This window comes from Hyperolius riggenbachi, chromosome 8, assembly GCF_040937935.1.
Source record: "Hyperolius riggenbachi isolate aHypRig1 chromosome 8, aHypRig1.pri, whole genome shotgun sequence".
In the NCBI taxonomy this organism is placed as follows: Eukaryota; Metazoa; Chordata; class Amphibia; order Anura; family Hyperoliidae; genus Hyperolius; species Hyperolius riggenbachi.
Window position 1 is genome coordinate 279882194 of NC_090653.1, and position 27904 is coordinate 279910097.

General features: G+C 38.7%; 1 protein-coding gene across 1 annotated transcript in view; it reads right to left on the reverse strand.

Moving 5' to 3' along the window:
• Positions 1-27704, reverse strand: part of LOC137528583 (histo-blood group ABO system transferase-like) — a 69571-nt gene extending 41867 nt beyond the window's left edge. The window contains exons 1-3 of the mRNA XM_068249924.1: positions 27661-27704; positions 22458-22499; positions 1641-1709 (exon numbers count right to left, since the gene is read on the reverse strand). Coding sequence (XP_068106025.1) covers positions 1641-1654 — 14 coding nt within the window. The 5' untranslated portion in view covers positions 1655-1709; positions 22458-22499; positions 27661-27704. The remainder of the gene's footprint in view (positions 1-1640; positions 1710-22457; positions 22500-27660) is intronic.
• Positions 27705-27904: the final 200 nt, after the last annotated feature.

Consider the following 27904-nt stretch of genomic DNA (forward strand, 5'->3'; position numbering starts at 1 on the left):
GTCTCTTTAACATATGTAGCAATGTTAGTGTCAATAGCATGTATTCACTGCTAAAGCCGGCATGAAATTACGCGAAAATTACGCAAAATGTTATACGGAATTACGAATGACTATGCAAAATCAATTGAATTTACAAATCGTAATTACGTATAGGTGTAATTGCAGAAATGTACGCAAAAATTTTGGGTAATCGTAATTAGCAGATTACGATCAGATAGAAAGACTTTATGTAATAAGGTCAGAATCCTTCCTCAAATTATACATAAGAGTAAGAATCTCTACGCCACATAATTCTGCTTCACTGAAGTCTTTAACGGAAACAATAGATCCCAAGAAATGCACACCACATAGTATAGAAATCACCACCATAAACCAGCACCAACTAACTTTTTGAGTTCAATTCTATAATAAATTATAGTCCTGGGCAGCCAGGAACATGCAGTGGTGGGACGAAATTTCGCATGTGCGAAATTTCGCATCGAAATTCGCATTTACGCATCGTAATTGTAATTAAAATTTCAGAGAAAATCGTAATTAATTTCGTATGTAAAAGTAGCATTTCAAAATTTTGCGTAATTTTCGCATAATTTCGTGCCAACTTTAGAGGTTATTAGCAAATCCCCCATTGCTACCAAAATTGCTACATATGTTAAGCAGAATAGTGGGTTAATGTCACAAAAATAATTTTTCAAAAAGACCTTTTAGTTTTTGAGAAACTCGATTTTAAAGATGCAAAGAAAATGGTTTTTAAACTGTCATTTTTGTAAGTTTAAAAAACATTTTTTACTTGCATTATTAAAATAGAGTTTCTCAAAAACTACAAGGTCTTTTTGCAAAATTCTTTTTTTGACTTGTACCCATCATTCTCCTTAACATATGTAGCAATTTGGGGGTTAATAGCTTGTATGGAGGCTCTGCTATTCACTGCTAAACTTTGCGAAATTTCATGCAAAATTACGAATGGCTACACGAAAGCAATTTCATTTGCAAATCGTAATTACGTAATTGCGAAAAAATTGATGTGAAATTTAGCGAAATCGTAATTTGTTGATTACGATCACCACTAGGAACATGTACTTTCGCTGCATCCTCAGAAACACAGCAGGTATGGTTGACGTGCTAGAAGAATAAACTGTAGCCTCCAAACACAGACAACAGATCCTGGACAGATTTTCTTTAAAAACAAAAATGCCAATAAAAAGGAATGACCATACATGCAGACCAAATACATATACACTGCTGCAATATTAAGAAGATGAGAATTCCACTTTCTTGCAGTCCATGTGGGGAGACCTATTACCCACAGCCCCCTTTCACATGTTACCTAAAGCCAGCTCCTATAAATCTCCATATCCCGCTCCCATAAAGCTCCATGTCCTCGGTCATCCCCAGCTGCTAACTGGAGGCCCAAGACAGTATCAGATAGACTTCTGAATGTTCTTTTTCATGTCACAATGTGTAATATTTGGTATTTGGAAAGAATTTCAGCTTTACTCAAAGCCGCAACAAATATTCTCATCCATCCCATGCGCACACATATCCAAGTGTTTAAAAAAAAAAAAACACAACATACGAAAATCTTGACAAATGAAAAAATTGCCAGCATGAATAATTGGCTGGCTCCTCCAGATGGACTTTACCTCGGCAGCTTCATGTCTTTTATGTGGTCCAGGGGTGATTCATTGTGGTGGGCCCTTCTGTGGTGCAAACTGTACGGAGAAAGCGGACATTTCAAGACTATCCTGAATTCAAAGTTCTTCTGAACCTCAACAAAAATGTACTCTTCACAAAAAAATTTAATAAGAAAAAAAAAAAATTGTGTCAACCTACCAGTCCTTCCTCGTTCCCATAAATCATCCATCATTATCCATATCCATCACATCACTGAGAATGGTCAAGCACCTCTCCAGTAAAAGGCCAGCAATGCCTTACGGTATTCTCAACTTCATCTCACATGTGGCCATGCTATGCGTTTTGCAGACGTGACCCTGCTTCATCAGGTAGTATAGACAGGAACATTTAACAGACGCACAGAGGCGCTTGGTTTGAACTAGACCTGCATTTGTTATATGCTGCTGTCTATACTGCCTGATGAAGTGGGGTGACGCCTGCGAAATGCATTGCATTGTAACTTTCAGTATGTAAATAAACTATATCGTTGTGCAACTATCTTGTGTCTACTTGGACGAGGTAAGTCCACCCCTGCCTCCTCTATTTTAATCATTTTAGGGATTTTTATACCATTGGTACCTCTGTTCAACTCCAGATTGTGTTAGTCCACCCTTGGTGGAGGGGTGTTACCTAGTTTTTTTTCCTACGGAGGGCGACTTCTTAATCCTGAGTGGAGTCAGGTCTAATCTCCCCACCTGCATTGCCAGTGGTTGCCTAAGTAGTAACCCTGGTTAGTGAGTATAGCTATACTTACTCTTACATTTCGTACCAGTACTTACTACACTATATTGGGCTCTCTATATCCTTTTTTGTGTGTGTGTGTTTCTCTACAGACTAGCATGCAGGGAGACCAAAAAAAAAAAAGGTTTTTATCGATTCATGCAGAAGATGGCAAAAAAAAAAAAAAAAAAAGGATCAGCTGCCTTATTTCTATTAACAATAAGAGAGAGGGGGGGGGGGGGGGGTTGGGGACTTAGGAAAAAAAGCATGCAAATCTTGATGCACACTACTTCCCAGCAGTAACACGCAGCTGATGAAGCTAGATTTCCCAGTCGGGGCTAAAAGAATACAGGTGCTGATGTTTGAAACGCATCAGGCTTTTTTTTCAAACAGCTATGCATACTTTATCTTTCAAGATTATATGGACACCTAGCATCTGAAAAATGTTTCCACCATTTTTCCGTCTCCCTCCCTGATTTGGGGACTTTTAATTTCAACTTTGTCTCCCAGTATACTGCAGATTTTACATACCATCTTCTTCCTTGGGTCTAGGGACTGGCCTATTCCTGCATTGCTGTACGAGTTGAGTTATTTTTATTAAGTTTTGAGCTAGGAGGTTTTTGTTTTTATCTGTGGTGGCCCTTATTCAATTCATTTTTGCTACGGAGTCTTGTCCTAGGAGATTTTTTTTAATCTTCTGTTTAAAATAATTTTTCAACACAATTGAAAAAAGTAAGTGAAAAAGTACTGTACACATTATTCAAAGTATTTTCTTGCTTGCTGGTGGCTTAACCTGCCTGGCATTCAATTTCCCCAGGATTTCTGCAAAAAAGTGATCCAATTAATTTTCATAACTTTTTTTCCTGTAACTTGCCAAAATGTGTCAAGCACATCTCAAGTATACAGTGCAGGAGAGTATTGACGTGTATGCACTTCAATACTGTTCACAGCTTGATTTGTATTGACGTGTATAACCGTCAATACTGCCAGGGAGGTTAAAAGGCATTATTTAAACAAATAAATAAAAAAAAGTAAAAAATATCACATAGGAGAAAAAAAATGACTTGAATAAAGGCCAGTGTGTTAAAATGTTTAAACATGTTATTCTAAAGCCACACTTTTGGACTTGTTTCTGAGAAAATGGGGAATTTTGGTGTACATGTAATTGCACACATGTACATGTAAGGCACCGGGAAATTTGGGTGCAGGTTAAGACCGTAAAACGTCTCACCCTGGTCCTGCAAAAATCCCAGTGGCATTTTCTTTTTACTATAGTCTCTCCAGACCGCAGTGGACTCTGGGCTAAGACCTAATTTTGCAGCCGTGCCATTGATAATGGGAAAATATAAAAAAAAAAAAAAATGAAAGATGCACCAAAAAATGCAAATGCATACAAAAATGCCAAGAAAACAAAACAAAAAACAAAGTGCAGAAAATGCATGGTTTTCTACACTGCCTACTGTGTTCCCAGCCAAAGTATGAGAAATTCTACCTTCGTTCTTTTACAAGATAGTTCCCTTCAGAGTAGTGTAATGATTTTTTTCTTCCTATTTGCAGTGGTGGTGGGCGGAATTTCGCAAATGCAAAATTTCGCATCGAAATTCACATTTACGCATCATGCGAAATTTCAGGGAAAATCTTAATTTATTTCGGTTGTAATAGTAATATTTCAAAATTTTGCTAAATTTTGTGCCGACTTTAGCGGTTAATAGCAAAGCCCCTTTACATGCTATTGCTACCAAAATTGCTACATATGTTAAGGAGAATATTGGGTACAATTCGAAAAAATATATATTTTCCAAACAGATCTTGTAGTTTTGGGGAAAATCGATTTTAAATATGCAAATGTTTTTTAAACTGTTGTTTTTTGGTTTAAAAACCATTTTTTCTTTGCATTTTAAAATCGATTTTTTTCAAAAACTACAAGGTCTTTTTGGAATTTTTTTTTTACTTGAACCCAATATTCTCCTCAACATATGTAGCCATTTTGGTGATTATGATCATCACTGCCTATTTTTGATCAATGGGGATGAGTGAAAAGGTCTTTGACTGTCTCACAAGAATTTACTTGAAATTTGGGTGGCACCGCACATTTTTGCCAAAACACTTTTGCAAAATTGCATTGAAGTCAATGGCATGGAATGTTAAGGTAAACAGTGGGAACAAGGAGGGGGGGGGGGAAATCAAAAATACCTTGTAGATCAGGAGTATTCAGTTTTTCTGAATTGGCTATGCTGATGAATTGAATTGCTGATGAACATGAAAAAGCATAAGGAAAAAGAAGAAAGAACTAAACCGATTGAGTAATTCCTAAAAGTAGACGAAGAAAACCTGGTTAAACAAATTAAGCAAAAAGGATTACATTTGGTCACATGCTTTTTGAAAAAAAATGATCCAGTAACATAGCTTCATGAGACAACAGTAAGTGAATCAGCATTTGGTGTAAATCCTTTCCAGTGTCCTTCTGGTTTGTGATCATGAACAAGTTGTAGAGGACTAGCAATATTTTGGGGGAGAGCAGAGGCCTTTTTTGCTACCTTGCCATCCACACTATTGCTGTTCAGTGCTCTCCTGATGGTGCACTTATTAACATAAACATTCACCATAGTGAGACAATCCCCTGGGTTCCTTTGTAACATCTCAAACTATTACTCCCCTTGCAGTTGGACTTATCTTGGATTGTCAACTACTTCTAAATGGGATAACAATGGTCTTGAATATTTACGGGTTGTCTTACAGCTGTTAACAGAAGACTTGAGCCTAATCTACACAGAACAATTTTCCGTCAGATCGACGGATCTTTTGGATAATTTCCAACCGGTGCAATCAAATTCCAATCAATTTTGGGTACTTATCAATGCAAAATCGATCGGAAGCAATTTGGACGTCTAGACAGGATGCAATTTCTTATCAGATCACTGGTCGATCTGATGGAAAATTGTACTGTGTAGATGGGGCTTTGGAGAAGGACTTTGGAATACTGGTTGATGAGGACATGTAACCATATACAATGCCAAGCAGCTAAAGCAAATACAATTCTGTGATGCATAAAACAGGAAATAAAAAAATCACAAAATGCTAGTATACTACTCCCTCTGTATAAATCCCTAGTGAGGCCAAATCTAGAGTATGGAATACAGTTTTGGGTGCTACACTACTGTATAGGAAGGACATTGATCAGCAACTAAATTAATCAGGGAGATGGAAGGTCCCATTTACCAAGAAAGGCTGGACAAACTAGGTTTATTTAGCTTGGAAAAAAAATTACCTGATTAACATGCATAAATACAATACAAAAGCTGGGCAGATTAGCTTTTTGTTCCTAGACTTGTATAAAGGACAAGAGGACATGATCTGCATAGAGAGGAAAAAGTTTTGCCATATGATGTGGAATATTTTGCCACAAGAAGTAGTTTTGACAAATTCTATATCTGCATTGAAAGGAGGCTTGGATGCTTTCCTTGCATTGAATAACATCCTCGGCTATAATTACCAGGTTATTCTCTGTGGTGTTGATCTAGGGATTTTATCTGACTGTCGAAATGATTTTTTTTTTTTACTCTTACAGGTTAATTGGCCCAAGACTTGTAAGGGTTTTTTGTTTTTGTGTTTTTTGCTGTACCCTGAACTAGGATATACGAGGGTGTAGGACACAAAGGTTTCTAATGTTTGTTTATTTGCTGTTTGCCTTGTCCTGATGAGGCGTGGAAACACGTGAAATGGCCTTAGACACAGGCAGCCTTTTTTTCTTCGTTGTAATCTTGTAACCATGCATTAATAAAGTTTCATGGGACTGGAATGCCAAATTCCGTCTCTTTCTTCCGTATCGGTTTTGTTTTTTGATTTTTTTTATCCTGGTTGGACTCGATGTATGGATGTATTTTTCAACCAAACTATGTAGCACAATATGCATGACTGTTGATTGGAGGAGTCCAAACACTTAAAAAAAAGTTGAGGCCCATGAAGTTGTTTAAGGTTTGAAGACCATTTTTAAAGGGAACCTTAACTGAAAAGGATATGGATTTTTCCTTTTAAAATAATACCAGTTGCCTGACTCTCCTGCTGATCCTGTGTCTCTAATACTTTTAGCCACAGCCCCTCAACAAGCAAGCAAATCAAGTGCTCTGACTGAAGTCAGACTGGATTGGCTGCATGCTTGTTTCAGGTGTGTGATTCAGCCACTACTGCAGCCAAAGAGATCAGCAGGACTGCCAGGCAACTGGTATTGTTTAAAAGGAAACATCCATATCCCTCAGTTAAGATTCCCTTTAAGAGGTACTCAGACACCTCCTTTCTTCAAGCCAGAATACACTTCCGTAATTGAAAAAAGAAGAACGTTCTAGACAATGCCGTTATAGATGTATCGTAACACAGCATGGCATAGCACAAAGCTGACATGTTTCGGACTGTACCAATCCTTAATCTTAACAGTGTTGTATGTGTTAGTAAAATGGGGCCTCATTCATACTGGATTGTCACCCCATTCATTGAAAAGACCTGAAAATGATATAATCCTAAGAATTCACTTACTTTTGCCACACACAGATTAGTTATTGGATTTTTTTATTCCTTCTAAAAATACTTGACCAAGTATAATTATTTTTGTTTTTATTTACTTAACTGGGGTTTCTTAATCTTGTTTCAAAATCAGATGTGCATATGCATACCCTTTCTTTATTTGTTCTGAGAGGTTTTACTACGCTTAGAAATACACAACACAAAGAAAAAAAGATTTATACTGTTATTTAATAAAATGAGCAGTTGTATAGCAAAAATCAAATTAAAGTTTAAAATGTCTATTAATTTTGTAGAACATTTGATAAAATATCTAATTAGGCATGATGATTTCATCAATGAATAAAATCAATTATATTCTAAAGAGAGGTTAAAAAATATGTAAAAAATTGTGTATGGCCATGTCAAAAAAAAAAAAAAAGGACCATGCGCAATACAACCAAAGAGTTACATTTTCACAGTTTTTCAATAAGATGATTGAATGTCAGGAAACAAATAACTTCCAGAACACAAAAGGCTGTCCAAGTGTAAAGTTCAAACTACTTTATTCTCAGTTTTGACACACACAAATATATATTCAAAAACGGTTTAAACTTTTACATAAAAAACAACAACAAGACAATAAATCAAAAAACAAAAGTAGCTCTGAGATTAGCTCCTCCCAAGTGACACAAGGCACCAGAAGCCGACACTACAAGACAAAGTTCAGCAACACACAATTAATCCAAAACCACTGACTATTCTCTTCTGTAATATGATTGATTGTTATGGGGTCTTTACACTGCTTTTATATCCTATTACTGTTATTGTGTATTAATTAAAGATTGTTGACATTTTCTAACCCCGTCATAGCCATTTTTATTGTCCTACCATATAATTATTATTATTAATATATTTATATATAACTGACATCTTCTGCATCACTTTACAGAGTGCATACTCATGTCAATGACTGTCCTCAGAGGAGCTCGCAATCTAATTCTACCATAGTATAAAGTCCCTATCGTAGTCTAAAAGTGGCCATACATGATTCATCCAAATAGATCAGTTTTCCTATTTTTCTGATAAAATTATCAAATGTACAGTGAAAATACAACAAATTTTTAATCGATGACTAAATAGGTTTTTTAAAAAAAATTTGATAGATATCTGAGCAGATTTGTTAAAAAAAATAAATAAATACAAAAACTGAACGTTGGATATTTTAAAGAAACAAACAAAAATTATGATTGTGTACAATCTATTGGTTAGATTTTTCAAATTAAAAGATCAAGTGAAAAAATTGATTACGGTACATTTATTTAGTCATTAAAAAAAAAAAAGCCGAAAAGAGAGAAATCGAGAGCCCAATATGGTGTAGTATGTCAGAGATACGAAGGGAAATGAATAAGTGAGATGGTTATACTCACAAACATGGGTTACCGCTCAGGCAACCACTGTATAGGCAGGTGAGGAGATTAGACCTGTCCCCACTCAGGATTAAGAAGTCGCTCTCTGTAGATCAGAAAAAATGGGGTAGGGTCACCCCTCCACCTGGGGTGGACTCAAGTATACTGGTAGGTGATCAGAGGCGCCAGCAGAATAAAATTAATATAAAACTGTTAAAAATTGCCGGGAGGGAAAGTGGTGGACTTCCCCTCAATAATTAGACACCAAGGACAGACCTTGGTGTCTAATTATTGAGGGGAAGTCGACCACTTTCCCTCCCGGCAATTTTTAACAGTTTTATATTAATTTTATTCTGCTGGCGCCTCTGATCACCTACCAGTATATTAAAAAAAAAAATCAATTGAATCGTGTATGGCCACCTTTAGGCCAATTTTAGGGTGACACAGGGAGTTCATACAAACTTCATAAAGATAGTGTTCCAAATTCCCCTACATATTTCATACAATCATTTATTTTGACACTCCATTAACTCTAACAATTGGCTAGCTTATTTCAAAATCACTTATTGTTGAGCAGTGTTATGCTTGTTGAACAATGTTAAAATGGTATTTTCGATAGAGAAATGTTTGTGAAAAATAACTTCAATTTTTTTTCGTTTTTTCGTTCTTTGTAAAAAATTGTTATTTTACCATGAAAAGCGCAAAAACATGGAAAAAAATAAATTTTTACAGCGAACATTTTTTACTGTGAAAATGAGAGATTCACTTGAAAATCGAATTTAACATTATTTCCATGAATATTATTGCGAAAAGAATTTTGCCATTTTCGCCCTTCACTCTTGAGTATTCTAATTTGCAAATATAAATTCTAAACAAATCTATTTAAAATAGTTATTAATTGAAATGTCTGTAACCAGGCTGGCCACACATAGTACCAACCAATTACTCAAGCCACCAGGTGATTTTCTTAAACGGTTGTTTATGTTACAAAAATGTTCTCCATATGTGTAAAATGTCAGTTACACATAACCAAGGCAATTCATAACTCAAACAGCAAAAATTGTCATAATTTTGTGTCAAGTTGAAAGTGGTTTGTAGGTTTCTTTTTTTCCACCCTAAGTGGAATAATGGTTTTGTTTCAGCAGTTTTCTGAAGGAACTTTTGAGGAATTTCCATCCTCTGCCGCCATCCAAAAGACAGGAGTTGGATGAACTATTGTTTGAGGGTCATTGTGTGTCACTAACTTTACACTTGTCAAGTGTCATAGTGCAGCGAGTTAGACCAAGACGTAGACCGAGACCAAGACCAAGACGTAGACCGAGACCAAGACGTAGACGAGGACGACTGACAGACTCACAACCAACACAGAAACAAACATGCTTGCAAGAGTACCCAACTCCATGGAGAGACAAAATCACAAACACAAATATAAGTTAATTCAGAGCTTACGCAGATTTTTAGCATTCCTATGGGATAGAATGGTGATCCTGGGATTTATGAGGGCTGCAGCTTTCCTGTTTTCTTGGTAAATTTATATTTAAGTGCATTTAACAAAAGTACATACAAAAGTAACCTCAGGGTTTAGTGATAAGTCTAACATCCCTCCAAGAAGGAGCAGTGGTCACATGTCTTGTCGTGGTTATCATCCATGCAGGGGAGAATGGTGACCACATGGATTGTGGTCACTGCCATCATCCATTCAGGGGAGAACTGCAGCCACATATTTTGTGGTGGCTACCATCACTGATGCTGAGGAGAACTGAGGCCACATGGCTTGTGTGGTGGCCACCATCATGCCTCCAGGGGAGTACAGTGACCATATGGCCAGGGGTACCGCCAGGGTACAAGCAACACTGTTAACAGTGTCAGACTGGGAGCAGTAAAAATGGAGGAAATCATCTTGCTGGCCAAGCAGCAGTAATGATGTGTTGCTGCTCACAGTGAAGACTTGTTGCTACAGGTTTCTATTGGGAGTGATAACCCATAGTTTCTGCTGCTCAGCCAGCAGGGGTTTTTCCTCAGCTTTTCCACCTCCCAGCCCGACCGACACTGATTGTTAATCTACTTCACTTTGCCAACAGAAACCAGTATAGTTCATGTTACAATTCCCAGATACCAACCAAAACATAATCACGTCTCTCATAATCACCTTCTTCCATAACAGCATTCAGGACTTTAGAAGAGCTACTCCTACTCTTTGGAATGCACTTCCATCCAGTACGCTCTATCCTTCAAGCTATTGAAATACAACCTTAAAAGACATCTATAGTGAGAGGTATAAGGAGATGGAGGCTGCCATATGTATTTCCTTTTAAGCAATACCAGTTGCCTGGCTGTCCTGCTGATTCTCTGCATCTTATGTTTTCAGCCACAGACCCTGAACAAGCATGCAGCAAATTCTAACATTTTATCAAATCTACCTTGATAAGCTGTATGTATGTTTGTGGTCTGATTCAGAAACTACTGCAGCCAAATAGATCAGCACCCTGCTGATGCCAGGCAACTAGTATTGTTTAAAAGGAAATAAATATGGCAGCCTCCATATACTTCTCACTTCAGGCTCCCTTTAAATTCCACTTCAAGTAAGCATACAGTTTGACATAGGACATGCCACCAAGCTACTGATGCAGCCCAATCTCATTCTGTACGGACTATTCAGTTAACCCCATCTTACCAATGCCCTTCAGCTTGTGTTTTACACCATTATTACTAATATTTTTAGCACTGTAAACTGTAAACTCATATGGTTTGGGCCACCTTTCTGGATCCATCACGTTATTGTTGCATATTGCCTTCTTTGCTGTGTATTTCCTACTGGGCACGCTGTGCAACTGTGCATTATGCATCTCAGACTTCTTGTATCATGTACAGACCTGGATTTACCTCACAGGAGCCTACAGGCAAAGATGTACCGACACCTTAGAATTCACCCTCCATGAACACACAACCACCCACCAAACCTCACCACAAGTGTGGAGGCTGTCCCAGGGGTCACCTCTGTTGACCGTCACAGGTAGCTACAGTTGTCCCTTAGTATCGAGGGTACATCGGACTACCTAATACTAAGTGTGCTAGAGGTGCCACCAAGTAATAATACTGAGGTTCTTCAAGAGAACTAAGTGAAAGGATATGTAGATAGATAGATAGATATATATATATATATATATATATATATATATATATATATATATATATATATATATATATATATATATATATATATATATATATATAGTATATAGTATATATATATTAGTATATAGATCAATTTCATATACAAGCATACATGTATCTATTCAGTGTGATATTAATGTGTCTATAGAACAATCAGCCACCCACACACATCTGTGCAGGAAGAGCTGGCTACATGAGGTAGAGAATAGCCAAATTCTTCTCTCTGGGGAAAACCCATAAATACCCCAAATGGGGACACCTGGAATGTCATAAATAACATGTTTTCCCCGTGATCATTGAACTGTGTTAATTCTCGTAAATCACATGACTTTCTGTAATTATGGTGACATATGATGATATACTGCGCATGAGCAAAACCCTGTATTGAGTAGCATATAAGGAAAGCAGCTGAAGTAAAGTTTAGCATAATTTGTGCTCACATCTCTTGTGTCTGTGTGTTCTGATTAACCATTTTATGTCCTGGCGCCAGGAAATGAAGTAGTCTAAAGCATCTGATATCTGACATGAACTTAAATAGATCCAACTCCTTTCAGCTGAGGGCTCGTCGCGGATGGTCTTCTTCAAGAAATCACGTAAGTAATATGACTATATTTCTCTTTTTATTTTTTTAAAGAGAGAGGTGTCTATATTATTTATGTGAAATTTCTGTTGATACCAAAACGAATCCGGTGTTGGAGTTTGTGTTTTTTGATAGTATAATTTAATTATATAGATTATAAGGTTTTTAGAAGGCCTTAGTTTAAAAAAAAAAAAAAATTAGGGAAAAGGTAGACTTTTGGTAAGTCTATTACACTTCTCTTAGTAGGTCTAAGGGAAATATAGATTTTTTGGGAAAAATCTAGCAAATTTGAAGTCTGATCAACTTCAATAAATTTTCTTTTGGCAAGAAAATAGAGTTCATTTGGGAAATGAACAGAACACCATATAGTATGGATTTCTGGGTATTTGTAGTTCTTCTTAGGTTTTGAATGGGTTTATTATAGGTGATTTTTGTAAGGTTTTTATAATGTCAGATAAGATTCAGATGTTTTAGATTATGTGTCTGCGTTTGTTTTGTAACTAATAATCTGTTTTATTAGCAAGGTTAAAAAAAAAAAAGTTATTAAATTCTGAGAAACAGTTTGGGTTTAGTGAGGTTGTAGAAAGATAAAATCCCTAGACAAAGTTTGTTTTGTTCTCATGAGATGAGAATTATAGATAGAATTATTGATATATATTAGTTATTGATAAAAATAGTGTTGATAAATTTGAAAAATACATAAATTATAATTTATCTAGTTAAGAATTGTCTATTGGTACGGCAATATCTTATATTTATAGTTGATACATAGATTTAATAGAGGGCCAATAAATTGCAGTATAAAACTGGAATTAGATCAATGGGTCAAAATATTGTCAAAATGTTTCCTATCCCAATCCCTAATATAGATGAAATTTATGAACCTTTATGTTGCCAGAATATCTGGGAGAAAAAATTTTCGTTCATTTTTGGTTAGAATATAATATAGTATATTAGTCTTGGGCTGTCATTCCCTTGGGGGGGAGAGAGGAGTAATAGTTCAATCCATATACAATTGGTTAAAGAACTATGTCTAACGGTGATTAGAATTATATATGTCCAAGTCTGTCTTGTTTGTGTGTTAATCTTGACTAGTAATGTGTGTTTTATGTCTGTTCTCCGTCTGGTTGCGCCAGCGATGACAAAGTATTATATAAAGTGTTATAAGATCATTACTGTATTTTCTGAAGATTTCTAAAGAGATGATTAGTAATATTGGGGACACTTATGAAATTCGGATGAGAACGGTCACTTATCAAAATCTACAGTATAAATTCTATGTACGTACAAACCTGGTTTCAGATGCCATATTTAACAAATATCTGGTTATACTGAGGTTTGTACATTGACCGTCAGAAATTATCTGAATTATCCATGGGTCATTTAATATAAGCTTTTTTTGTAAGAGAAAATTTCAGAAATATAGTAATGTAATTCCTGTAAATTAGGATATAGTTATAAAATACCATGTATCATAATGTATTCATATATATTGTGTGTAAATTGAAAGATTGTATTGAGTACATGCTTGGTGTAGAGGTAGTGACCGCACCAAGGCCCTTGGTCTAGAAGGGCCCCGAAGGGTCCACTCTCTATCACAGTCTGTATCAATTGCTATGTATAAAGTTCTTGGGGGAGGGGGGCCCTAATGTAAAACCTACACCAGGTTTTTAGCTAAATGCAGATGTAATTCTGAAATAATCAGAAAGTATTAGTTTTATTAAATAGAGTTAGAATTCCCCTTTAAGTTTGAAAGGGTTAAAGATGAGGACATGTCATTTTTAAGGGATCTAATCTACGCCTGCCAACATCTGTGTGGGTTCCTCTTCTGAAGGAGTCAGTGACAGGAAAAGTAAAATGAGTACAGAAATGAGGAAGTAAAAAGTTTATTACCTTTTAATCTGATAGGGTTTAACATTAGACATTAGATTAATTAGGAAACATATATGTCCGTATGTATGGATTAATTTCAGGTATACTTGCCTTATAAAATAGTAGTATTTTCAACTCTTTATCTGTTAATAAATGATTTCTGCATATATACGGATGTATTCTTAATAGTTAGAAATAAAAGAGTTAAATTGTATCTAAATAGGCCCGGTTCTGTGACAAAGGATTCATTTTTTTTCTTTCTTTAATTGGTGTTTCCGGGTGGCTGCACAAAACACCTGTTTGTGGGTTTTTTTCTTCTGCCAGCAGAAAAAAGAGGAACTAACGTACTACTTTTCAGAGGAAAAAAAGTACATTTAAAATATACCGTATATCTGTATGCATGTATACATACATATGTATATATGTATTTTATGATTTATATTTTTGGAGTATTTGGAACAGTGAATAATTTATATATATATTTCTTTTGTCCCTATCTTTCTTTAATATACCTGCTTCTGTGTTCACTACACACGTGGCAGTCTCTAAATAAATCCACAAGTCTAGTATAGGAAGTTTTTTTAATAAGAATGATTTTCCTCCTGAAACTTAGTATCCTTAAATTAAATTAGATTAATTAATTGATACCAACTGTCACCCAGGTCCATATGTATATGAATGAAGTTTCCCATACTGCAGAATAGATTTCTGGAGTTTTTATACGTGTCCAAAAGGGGTTCTGATATTTTTTCATAGGTAGTATAGTGAAATCATATATCATAGTTTGGGGCCAATTTGGAAGGAAGCCGGTTGATTTGTCTGTGTTTTTTTTTGGGTGAGGAAACTGAGTGCCTGGGGGAAACCCATGCAGACTCCGTGCAGATGTTGACCAGTCAGAGATTTGAGTAACATTGTAAGGCGATAGCACTGGCTGCTACGTCACCGTGTTACCTTAGTTTCATAGTGTAACGAGAATTGAGTTTTAGTACAACCTAATTCCCTTAGTCTAAGGTGGATTAATTAAGTAATGGCGTTTGTCACCCAGACTTATACAAGTGAGTAGAGTTAAATCATTTCCCCATGTAATGGTAGTTTGCCATAAGTTTGTTAGAATAATGTTCATATTTGAACAGAATTTATATAGCTTGTAACTTTGAAGCATATAGATTCAAATGATTTACTCAATAGTTCTCCATGAATAAGTTCCTTCTTGAATATTGTATCATAGTTGGTATGCTGTATTTTTTTATATAAATCGCAGCAGAAAAGGCATTTAATGATGTTTGCAACTCATTGTTGAAGTGTTACTTGCTGTTCTAACTAAACTGTGTCTGATTTAATTCTTCACTGGCCTGGTCACCCAGTTGAACGAATTCTCTCAGCTTGCTCCTCCTCCAAGCCATACTGATAAAGCACAGTTATTGTAACTTCAATATTTCTAAATGTCATGCAACTATTGAAAAAATAATGCATTGTATAGTGTTTGTACTTATATTTTAGTGGATATTGTGAAACTCTGAAAGCCATATTCATTTGGGAAAATGTATGGAAAACATTGAGGACATATTAAATAGTCAGGACAGGTATACAGTTTTAGGTCAATTAAGATCGCATGTGTAGTTCTGGGTCACACTTGCTGTTTATTTCATATCACCCTTTAGATTATGGGAATTCTTTCCCAATAGTGGGGTTTTGACCTTAATAACCCCTCTTCCTGTTCATAAATCCATCTCCTTTAAATTAATATCTCCTCTCCGGGTGACACAACATCTTTGTGTGTATGTAATTAATGACAAATATATTAGCAGAGAGCTGTTTAAGGCTCTGACTCTAAGTCACTCATGTTTTTAGTGAGAATATATGGTTTTTTTGTAAGCCCAAAGTCCTTACACTCAGCATGGGAAAATGAGAACATTTTTCCATCCTTGGGTCTTGTTTCCGTCTGTCCACTTCTGTCCGCTTTTTATCAGCACATCAATGTTCCAGATTGATACATGTTGCTGGGAAGCGGACGGAGGCACATTGATGGAGGCAGGGCCTTGGAGAAAATATTTTAGTTTGCTTGAGCTTTTTGACAAACTGTAGAATCATTTGATGTTGGTATGACAATTATTTTATGGATTTTTCACTGTTCTGAAGACTCCAGAGAGAAAAAAAATACACTGTTTAATTTTATAGTGTACTGATTAGAAGCTTTACCTCTGACAGGATTTTAATTTCAGTTCTGCTTGATCTGTAGTTCAGTGCCTGTTTAGTAAGGAGACCTTAGTCTAGTCTCTCTAGTGCTGTTTCTGTGTGTCTCAGGGACAACCATAGCTGTAGTACCTTAAGCGCACTATAGGGATAAGGACACTATAGATGTTCCTTGTATGTCTGTAGCTTTAAATCTGAAAGGGGATCCAACCCTATTACAGGGAGACAGCGCTGGCCACTGTTTCACTGTACTGTGACCCTGCTCATATTATGCCATATAGTCTTTTGCTAATTCTGACCAGACATTAAAATAACTTTAATGTATGGTCAAAGAGGGGAAAGAGCCCTGCCTAGGGCCACCTAAGTTCTTTAAATACATCACTATTTAGGGTTTGGTATGATTGTGGAAGGTATGATGATGGAATGAGAGTGTGACTGGTAATGGAAGAATGAAAAATGGGAATTCATTATGGTGTAAAAATTCATTGGGAATTTATCCTCTCTGCCATGTATGGAGTCACATACTCGCACGGGTACAGCGACACGACGTCATGCGAACGGGGTATTGCGAGAGATCCGTTGGGATCATAGAAAGATCCGCTAAGTATGTTTTGAAGTTCATGGTGGAGAGTATGAATCATAGTAGTATTACAAGTACTAGGAAAAATAAATGACTTATTGGATTTTTGGGAAAAACATGATACTCGCACATTTTTCTTTATTCTTTCAGAAACAACTTGCCAGACATCTATCCTGAGGAGGATAAGACTGCCTGACTGGAGTCCATCCGGAGGTAATCCATCCAGATGAATCCATCCAGAGGGAATCTCTGACCAGAAGCTATCCTGAGGTTATCTTTACAGAAGGATTTTCTACTGGTTCCACTGTATCTACTAAGTCCTGAATCCCAAGAAAAAAAGAGACTATTCATCAGGTGGACAGTAACGCGTGCTCTGATAAAAGTTTCAAGGTTGCTTGTGTCATCTGTTGAAGAATGGAACAAGATCTGGATCTCAGACCCAGGAAGATTGTATGGATTGTGGGACATTCTTATGTGTATTGGGCTCGTAGGAAAGCTATTAATAGTGACTATGGGGAAAACCTTGGTTTATCTAAAAATAACTTCTATTGGTTCAGTACTAGAGGGGTGGGCTACGATATTAAGGATATTCTAGATGGAGAGTTAGTTGGAAGTCACATTATGGGTTAATGCTTTCTGAATAGTAAAAAGCCTTTATTTTGCTATATCATTCTTTAAGTAAAGATTAGGATTAGGGTTTTTGTAAGTTAGATAATGGGTTGATATGTAATGAGCTGATATTTTTTTTATCTCAATTACTAAATAAGGCCAAGTGCTGATTATCCAGGGATTTTTTCTGATTGCCATTTTGGAGTCGGGAAGGAATTTTTCCCTTTCTGGGGCTAATTACACTATGCCCTATAAGGGTTTTTGCCTTCCTCTGGATCAGCAGTGAAATGGGCCGGTGTGGTGCTTTGTTTTTGGTTAAACTTTATGTACACACATCTTTCTTCAACCCAGATAACTATAAAATTGTATATTTATCAGACAGTAAAATGTATGTATATATATATATACATACATACTCATATGTGTTACTACACATATAATTCAGCAGGCCTGATCTCAGTGGGCGATTTTCAGGGAACAAGTCTCCTACTTTTTCATACCTTGGTCATTAGTAGATTTAATCTGGCCATAATTGTTTTGCGAAGGGTTCATGTTGCTATTGTGGTTTGTCCTATCCTGATTGTGAGTATAATTGATGAGTGTCCATATGTGTGATTAGCAGAGTCCTTCTAGTATGGTTAAATCTGAAGGTAGCCATCATTACAGTTGTCCTGTTAGTCCTGACCTTGAAAGAGTATCTTTGGCAGCGGTTGCTATTAGTTACATCTTTTTCTGCTTTGATTTGTAGTGTGTTTGTTTAGATATTTACCATTACTGTGGTAAAAAGTCAATTAGTTAACATTCCCTTCCCTTGTTGAATCAGAGTTGTATCTGTTTGTCTGAAGCAAGCATAACAGGCTTTGGTCAGTATGATTGGTGTGATGGACTACAATTTCACAGCAACACAGTTGCCTTGAGCAACCAGATTGGTATATTTAATATGGGATAATTGGAAGGCCAGAGATGTTGATGGTCTCATGCAGCCTTGTTCCCTAGACTTCTGCTGTGATCTGTATTCCCTCTCACAGATATGTCCTGGACTGAGGCCTGTAGCTACGGTTTTGATTTGTTTGGTGAGTTCTGGCAGTACTCCTGTATTTCTGATCTCAGCCTCTGTACTCTGGGCATTGAGACCTGAGTATGAGTGTAGTTGGGTTGGTGTCCACCCCCTGTTTTAGCAGGAGTGTGTGACTTAGAGTAAAGGATACAGAGATAGCTTGGAGTACAGTGGCTGATGGAGGATGAGTGGTCTGCCATGCCTCACAAACGGTTTGTGAACTAAATTGTAGAGTCAAGACCACCCTCTCCCAAATATAGCCACCTTATGCATGAGTTAGTTGCTACCATATGGGTTTCTGACCTTGGCCTACCTAAGGCCTAGTATTTAGAAAAGCCTTTTCTAAAATAGAGCAGATGGAAGTTTCTCTTGGAGTAAGTGCTGAGATAAGAAAGCTTCTTATATTGATCTAAGAGAAATATTCCTGGCGCAGGCTAAGTTATACACATGAGTGTACCCTCACATGTAGTCCGCATAAGATCTTTACTAGATCACATCAGGAAAGAGAAATGTTCTTTGGTAGGAGTACTTTACCAAATAGCTATTCGTGTTTTGACCATTAGAAGACTTCGACCAAAATTTTGCCCACTATAATGCTAGCTCTGCCTGTTCTAGGTATTGGCTTTAGTATGGTCATCTTCTTCCTTTGGAAGAAATGACCAAAGGGGGGACTGAAAGGATATGTAGATATAGATATATATTTATATATATATAGTAGTATATAGTATATATATTAGTATATAGATCAATTTCATATACAAGCATACATGTATCTATTCAGTGTGATATTAATGTGTCTATAGAACAATCAGCCACCCACACACATCTGTGCAGGAAGAGCTGGCTACATGAGGTAGAGAATAGCCAAATTCTTCTCTCTGGGGAAAACCCATAAATACCCCAAATGGGGACACCTGGAATGTCATAAATAACATGTTTTCCCCGTGATCATTGAACTGTGTTAATTCTCGTAAATCACATGACTTTCTGTAATTATGGTGACATATGATGATATACTGCGCATGAGCAAAACCCTGTATTGAGTAGCATATAAGGAAAGCAGCTGAAGTAAAGTTTAGCATAATTTGTGCTCACATCTCTTGTGTCTGTGTGTTCTGATTAACCATTTTATGTCCTGGCGCCAGGAAATGAAGTAGTCTAAAGCATCTGATATCTGACATGAACTTAAATAGATCCAACTCCTTTCACTAAGTAGCTAAAGTAGCTAGAGGTGCCTTCATGTATTAGGTAGCTAGAGGAACCTCAGTATTAAAGAGAACCCGAGGCAGGGTTCTTGCATCGCAATCCGCATACAGAGGCTGGGTCTGTCTATAGAGCCCAGCCTCTGTTGCTAGTTAGTTTCCTCCAAAGACCCCCCTGCGCGCTGTCAGACCCCATAAAACACAGCCGCGCTATGCGGCTGTGTTTACCTCATGAATGTCAGTCTCGGCGGCTCCCCCCGCCTCCTGAATCGCTCCGGTCACCGCTCGCGTCCCTTCCCTCCAATCAGTGGGGAGGGAAGGGACGTGGGCGGGGACCGGAGCGATTCAGGAGGCAGGGAGAGTGGAGACTGACATTCGTGAGGTAAACACAGCCGGCTGCGACACGCTGCATGTCACCAGCGCGGCTGTGTTTTATGGGGTCTGACAGCGCGCAGGAGGGGCTTTGGGGGAAACTAACTAGCAACAGAGGCTGGGCTCTATAGACAGACCCAGCCTCTGTATGCGGATTTTATTCTCAGAACTCCGCCTCGTGTTCTCTTTAAGTAGCTAGAGGTGCTCCTGACTTAAGGGAGATCTCATCAGTGGAATGCCGAGAGCCGGGTGAGTAACCTCTTATTTACACTCCGCTCAGGACTCTGGATAGGGAAGGAGAGAGGTACTAGGGGAGGGAGTGAGCCGCCTTTCCATCATCAGGCGCATGTAGGCATGTGCCTACAAGTGCCTTATGGTAAATCTGGCCCTGATCAGGTCATTGTATGTATGGTTTGTGGCAACATCATTGCAAAGCACTAGAAAATGTGCTGTTACTATACAAACCCATCATAATTTTTTCAAGGTTTTCTCTAATCCCTTATCCTTTTCTACGTATCCCAAGTACCGGTAATTGCTAGGCACCATGATAAATGCAGAATACACTATACAAACATTTTACCCTTACTTCAGTCAATTCATTACATTTTCAGGATGTTGCACCAGCATCTCCCCAACCCTCAGTCTCCTCTAGCGATGATTGTAATCTGCTAATTACATTTCTGCTAACTACGATTATGCAAAATTTCACACAATTTTTCTTAATAACGATTCGGAAATTCCAGTGTAAACCATTCATAATTTCATGTAATTTTTACATAACTTTGTGTCAACTGCCAACTTTAGTGGTCAATAAAGTCCCCATACAGGCTATTGTCACCAACATTACTAGGCAATAGGAGAATAGTGTGAATAAGTTAAAAAAAAAAAAAAAACTTAAAAAGTACTTTATAGTTTTTGAGAAAATAGATTTCGAATATGCAAAGGAAAATTGGGTTTTAAACTCAGAAAAATTAGAATTTAAAAAACATTTTTTTTTCTTTTTTTCAAAATGGATTATCTCAAAAACTACTAGTATTTTTGAAAAAAAAATGATTTTTCCCCATTATTCTTCTTAATATACATAGCAATTTTGGTGACAATGGCATGTATGGGGACTTTGCTATTAACCACTTCAGCCTTCAGTGTTTTTTCACCTTATGCATCATTTCAGCACTACTTCCATTAATTTGCAGATAACTGTATCACAATTAAATAATCTATATCTTGTTTATTCCACCACCAATTAGGATTTCTTTGGGTGGTACATTTTGCTTAAAAAAAAAAAAATTCCTACATGCATTTTAACGTGAATATTAAGGGGGGGGGGGAAATGAAAAAATTCATAGTATCTCAGTTGTCGACCATTATAGTTTTAAAATAATAAATGCTACCATGATTAAAACCCACGTATTTTATTTACCTATTTGTCCCAGTTATTACACCATTTAAATTATGTCCCTATCATAATGTATGGCGCCAATATTTTATTTGGAAATAAAGGTGCATTTTTTTTTTTCAATTTTGCGTCCATCACTATTTGCAAGCCCATAATAAAAAAAAAATAAACAACAGCAATATACCCTATTGACATACATATTAAAAAAATTCAGTCCCTGAGGTGACTATTTCTGTAAATGGTTTTTTTGTTTGTTTGTGGTTTTGTTTTTTTAATTATGCCCCAAAATGTTGGGGGTACTTTGGGAGTGTGTGGGACGGTTAATTGTAAATGTAATTGTGTTTTTTTTTTTTTTTTAATAAATGTATGTAGTTGTAATTTTGTAAAAAAAAAATTTAGATTCCAGAAAGCTAGGCTTACAGGAAGTGAAGAGAGGACGTGTAACTTTTTTTTTTTTCTGAATGATCGCGGCTAATTGAAGCCGCCGATCATTACAACGGGGACTATGTTCCCATTCATTGATCTCCAGGCTAGCGAGCGGCGACGAGTGCCCCCGCGGGTGAACACATGATCGGCCGCAGCAACGGGTTTTTTCATGGACGTAGCTTCTACATCCAGCATGCATTTTTGGACATACTATTTACGTCCAAAAAGCTTAAGTAGTTAAGGTCGGCACAAAATAACGCAAAATTGCTGTTCTTGATTGATTTCGTATTGATTCCATATTGAAATGCAATTATGGTTTTTCCCCAAAAAATTCACAACGTAATTGTGAATTACGATACGAAATAACGTTTCTGCAAATGTTGTGCTCATCACTAGTCTCCACAATCTGCGGCAGAGAGCTCATGGTTCCGCCGCTTCCATTTTGTTTTATGCTTTGATTGCTTCTAAAGCTCGTAAAAGGTAGAGTTAGGTTACCATTATGGACCACTGCACCTCTTTATCAGAGAAGTTATACAGAACATACAATTAAAGCAAGCCCATAGAGAGGATGTTATCCCAAAAAGGAAGAAAAAAAGGACAACAACAAAAAAACACAGCATGCAGTTGACAAGAAACCATTGTTGGAGATTCAACAATGTTTTTAATGACGAATTTGACAACGTAAAGCTACAAGCTACTCACTGAGCTCCGCACTGGAACTGAAGGCGACCTTTGATGGTATACCTGGAAAGAGAGAGAGTAAAAATTATTCCTGGTCCTACATGGAATATTTATTAAAACTAAAACTAGTGAACTTTGCACTATCGTATTTAACTTTGCCTAGCCCCAACCTGATCCAACTCTATCTGACCAAGGTCTGATCCAACCCTATCTGACCAAGGCCTGAAACGACATCATCTAACCCTGATCTGACCCCATTCTGGCACTACATCATCCAGGTGTGACACAGTCGCAACAAATCCTTCAGGTAGCCAAGTAGTGTACAAAATACAGAGGCGCCAAAAGAATAAAAGGTAATTAAATGAACTTAAAAAATCAACTGGTTAAACAGAGGAGGCAGCAGTGGTCTTATGGCCCATACTCACGGGCAGCAAAAGTAGCCTGTCGCCAGCACACGTGAGCGTGTGGGCGACAGGCCGGCGACAGCTCGTCGCCACGTCCCTCCGCGTACACACGCGGAAGAGGGACCAGCGGCCGCGACGGAAGCTGTCGCCGACGTTCCTCCTCCCCCTGCCGGAAGCTCTGCGTATCCCAATGGAGGTTGCTGTCGCTAGTCCGCGTACTCACGCGGACTAGTGACAGCTGCGGCGGAGTTGCGGCGGCGACTGTCGCCAGGTGATTGAACATTTCAATCGCCTGGCAACATCAGCGACGGGCAACAGTTCCGGTTGCGCGCCCGTTCCGGGCGACAGTTCGGGGTGTGCGCGGCCCATACTCACGGGCGACCTGTCGCCGCAACACGCGCCGCGTGTTGAGGCGACAAAAGTCCCTCGTGAGTATGGGCCATTACCCCCTCCAAACAGACACAGGCAAGGACTGCGATTCAGTCAACAATTTATTCGGGACGCCAAAAAACAATGCAACGCGTTTCACGGGCCATACATCCCGCTTCCTCAGGCAAAATACAGTAGGAGTCACAGCATCTGTATTATATCAGTGAGCTCGGCGCCTCTGTAAGTATAATTTTAACTTCTCATTTATTTTGTTGTCCCCAAGACGAATTACACTATTGGGGCTCTTGGTGTCCCTCTGCTTTATCAGGTAGCCAAGGCCTAGATCGCATATGGCGTTGAACGTTAGCTTGACAATTTTGAAAGGGATTCTCCATTTTATGGGTAACCAGTGTAGAGAACAAAGGATTGGTGTCATGTGGCAATGACAGGGTTAGCTTGTTAAATGTCTTGCAGTAGCATTCTCTGTTCTAGCTGTAGGCGGTGCAGGTCTTTATTTGGAAGGCCTGCATAGAGGGCATTGCAATAGTCCAGCCATGGCCGGATTTCTGGCAAGGCCGCCTAGGCCATGGCCTAGGGCGCCAGGATGAAAGGGGCGGGCTATGGGCAGCAGACTTTATTGGCAGTTAACCTGCCGAACGTTTACAACGGTCGGGACATGGGCGCCGGCCATGCCATTTCTGCAGAACCATAGACAGACAGAGTAGCTTTTAGCAGTAGCAGCCATACCCAGTCTGTGGCCACCCTGCTTAGCTTGTATATAGCAGAGGGTGGCCAAGTCTGGTACTTAATCAGGGGATGAAAGGGCTCTTTCAGCAAGCACAGTAGATCCAGGATTATGTATCTCTGTGTGAGGCTGGCTTCCCACCATGTGATGTGCCCATGCGTTTTACTGAAGGAAGACTTGAAAGCTGGAATCTGAATTGTCCTGGATGCTGTTGGTCAGTGGCTGCTGGCGATAGTGGGCCTTGGGCGGTAAAAAGTACAAATCCGGCCCCAAGTCTAGCTGTGATGTGATGAAGGCGTAAACTAGAGTTGGAAGGTCCTAAAAAGGAATGAAGTGCTTAATTTTTGCAATATTCCCCTGGTGAAAAAAAGGAATGTTACACAACAGCTGAAATTTTAAATATGATTTCTCCTTCAATCAGTACACCTAATCTGCACACAGTGCTGGGGCTAGCAAGGTCTGAGTTCCCTACCCTCAGTGGTGTTGTCTGGAGCCGCTTTGCTCCTAGGCAATGACCTCGAATGACAGAAGCCTCCGTTTAGTAAGCATTTAGTTTAAATCCGTTGTCATTCATCCACTCGTAAAGCTCAGCTAAGCATGTGTTCATTTTTGGAATGTGGTCTGTCATGTCGGCTTTGAATGACAAGTATAGCTGGGTGCCCTGGGGCACACCATATTTTAGTGGTACAGAGCTGGACCGGTAAAGCCCCAAGGCTACCCTTTGTGTTCTTCCTAGTGTTGAGCTGAAATTTTCATAATTTGTTTCCTTAATTACGGACGCGAATTTTGCCGCTACGACACAAATTCGTATTTGCCATATAAACCATAATTCGGAATTCCGTAAGCGAAATTACGGTTTTGTAATTTCGCATTTTGGCGCAAATTTGTGTTTAGCATGAAATCTCGTAATTTCGTGTTTTCTATAGAAAAAAAAATTATTTTACTTACGAAAAATGGATGTAATTTAATTTCTAATAGTAATTATGCACCTTTAGTTAATGACTAAACTTAGGAAAGTCATTCATTGATTGCAATTACTGATAATGCAAAGGCCACTGCACATGCTGTCGTTTTAAATGTATCAGGAGGCTCTATCTGCAGACACTTCTAAGACAGGTGCTCTTTGCCATGGTGCACTTAGCGGTCATGTTTTGGTTTTGGGCCTTGCAATATCTAATAATGCAAAGGTCCCTGCAAGTGCTGTCGCTTGAAATGTATCAGGAGGCTCTGGACTGGAACACAATTTCGACAATGGATGAATTTCCCGAAATTCTGATTTGTTTGTGTTAGGTCAACGATGGTCGTAGTCAGCCAACTTCGCTACTTAGACTACGCGTTAAAATAATTATGCATAGTGCAAAGCGTAGTGTATGCCCTTAAGCGGAAAAATTTCTGCATGAATTCACCTTTAAAATCTTTTTCAGGGACCTATTCCATGCGTACATTACCCTTTCCAAAGCGTAATTTTGTATGCATAAACAGAAATAATATTTCTGGGTATGTGCAAGCGTAAATTTGATCTGTACGTGGAAAAATATACGCAATTACTGCATTCGTAGTTTGCTGCTCAATACACGTCAACTACGCGTAGCAGGCATAAACTACGCATAGCGGTACTTTGCTACGCGTAAATGCATAAGTGTAGTTTTGAAACTTCGCCTATGAACTACGATGCATAGATGCGAAATACGATGTGTAAATTCGCACTGGCGTAGTTTCTGCGTATCCCCGATTTTCACAGACAATGGCCTCAATTCACTAAGCTTATCTCCTGTCTTTAATAACGTCTTTAATTCTGCTATATGGTATATGATATATGCTGTAGCAGCATAGATGGCGCTATTGTGGCCAGGAACGCGAAGAATCACTCGCGTCCCCAGCCTGTCAGCTCCTGTAACCGAATCAGGAAGTGGCTGCCGGCGGGGCCAGGAGGATCGGATGGAGACGGCGAGGGCACCGTACAGCTGCAGGGGGATATTGGAAGCCCCAGGTGAGTAGAACTCATTTTTTTTTTGACTTAAGTGTCCCTTTAAGTTAACTCTCCAATCCTTAAAATAACTCCAGAGTTAAAGACAGGCTATTAATTAACTGCGTGTGAAATTAACTACAGAGGAGGTAAATTAACTACAGAAGAGGTAACTTAAGGAATGAAGAGATAAGAGAACTCTCTCACTGTGTGGAGGTACGTTTTCTCTTGCCTTATTATCTCCAGCATGATCTTAGTGAATTGAGGCCAAAGTCTTATCTATTCGGTCTGCCATAAAATCCATATCAGTCCTTTGAGGATGTGAGGTTGGATTTCTGGCAATATGGATTACATAGACTCTAAACTGTGCAGAATAGCTGGACAGGTTTGCTGGTTGCTTTTTAAATTTCCGGTGATAGAAAAAGAGGACTTGTTGATCATTGCCTGGTTATTCTTTTGGAGAACAATTAGGGAGGGTATCTCCTTTGAGCACTGATGTTTGCACCATTGTCGTTCCAGCCTACATCTTCTAACCATGACCCAACCCCAGCCTGACACCACATAATCTAACCCATAACTTGCACCAGCCTGATACTTTATCATCTAACTTTAGCCTAACCCCTGCGTTTTGATTGGCCCAATAGGCTTCCTGTCACTTGACAGACAGCCGATCGGGCTAATCAACGTGCGGGGATCACATTCTATAAAGCCACTGGACCCGACGGGGCTCAGAGAAGGTTCAGTGAAGCAGCCGTTAGTTACAAAGAGAATTACGCGGCACTACCGCAGCATAGCATGCACTAAGCTCGCGCTCCTCTTGTTAAGCTGCTAAAGCAGCTCAGCCTAATGAATCAAGCCCCTGATCATCTAACACTGACGTAACCCCAGCCTGACACTACATCCTATTCCTTTAAATTAACCCCTAAACTGAACTGATGAGAATTCTCCCTGAGGTGGATTCTCATTGTCCACTTTAGTGTCCCAATGGGAAGGCCTGGCTGGAAGTTTGGAGGTGTTTTTAGCTGGCGCTCCAATTTCACAATAAAAAGAAGAGCAGAGGGGAGTGGCTGCTGAAATGAGAGTGGCGGCGTTCTCTGCGCTGCGCTTTGAGTCCTATGGGAGAAAAGCACTTACTGTATTTTTTGGACCGTAAGACTCACTTTTTTTGCTCCCCCAAAAGTGTGGGGGGGGGGGGGGGAGTATTATAGTCCAAATGCAGGGAGTTCCTGGCTTGTGAACGCCTGCCACTATGAACCTCCAACCCACCGCAATGACGGGGATTCCAAGTACTGTGTCCATGCAGAGGGGAACACAAGGGGACAAACGGAGGACACAAAGGGGCATAAAGGAGGGCACAAAGGGGCATAGAGGAGGGCACAAAGGGGCATAGAGGAGGGCACAAGGAGGATAGAGGTGGACACATGGGGACACAAGGGGACAGAGGAGGACACAGGGAGACAGAAGAGGTACAAGGGGACATGAGGTACAAAAGGGGCATAATCCACAAGATGCCTCTCCACCATGCATGCACCAGGTTTTCCCCTGATTTCTGTCCTCTAAACCTAGGTGCGTCTTATAGTCAGGAGTGTCTTATAGTCCGACAAATACGGTAAATGTTTTGTTCCTTATTTGTCTCTTACATAGAAATATTTTCAGATTTACCCGGCTAAAGTCTACAGTAAAAACTTTGAAGCTGACATTTTTTTCACAGATACTGGATCATTTCCATGTCTTACTCACCACAAGGCGGACAGGAGGAGAATTATTACCAGGTAGTTCACAATGCACCATCTGCTCCGGCGTGTTTTCTCAGCTGCAAGAATGACATCACAAATCAGAACAACGCAACATCAAGAAAAAAAAACAAAAATCTCACATGTATGCTTTGAATACTAAGGGGAACCTGTAGCTACCTATAACAGGCAAGGGAAGTGAAAGCACATTTGCGTTGCACTTCAGCGAGGTTTGTAGGTTCATGGAGGGC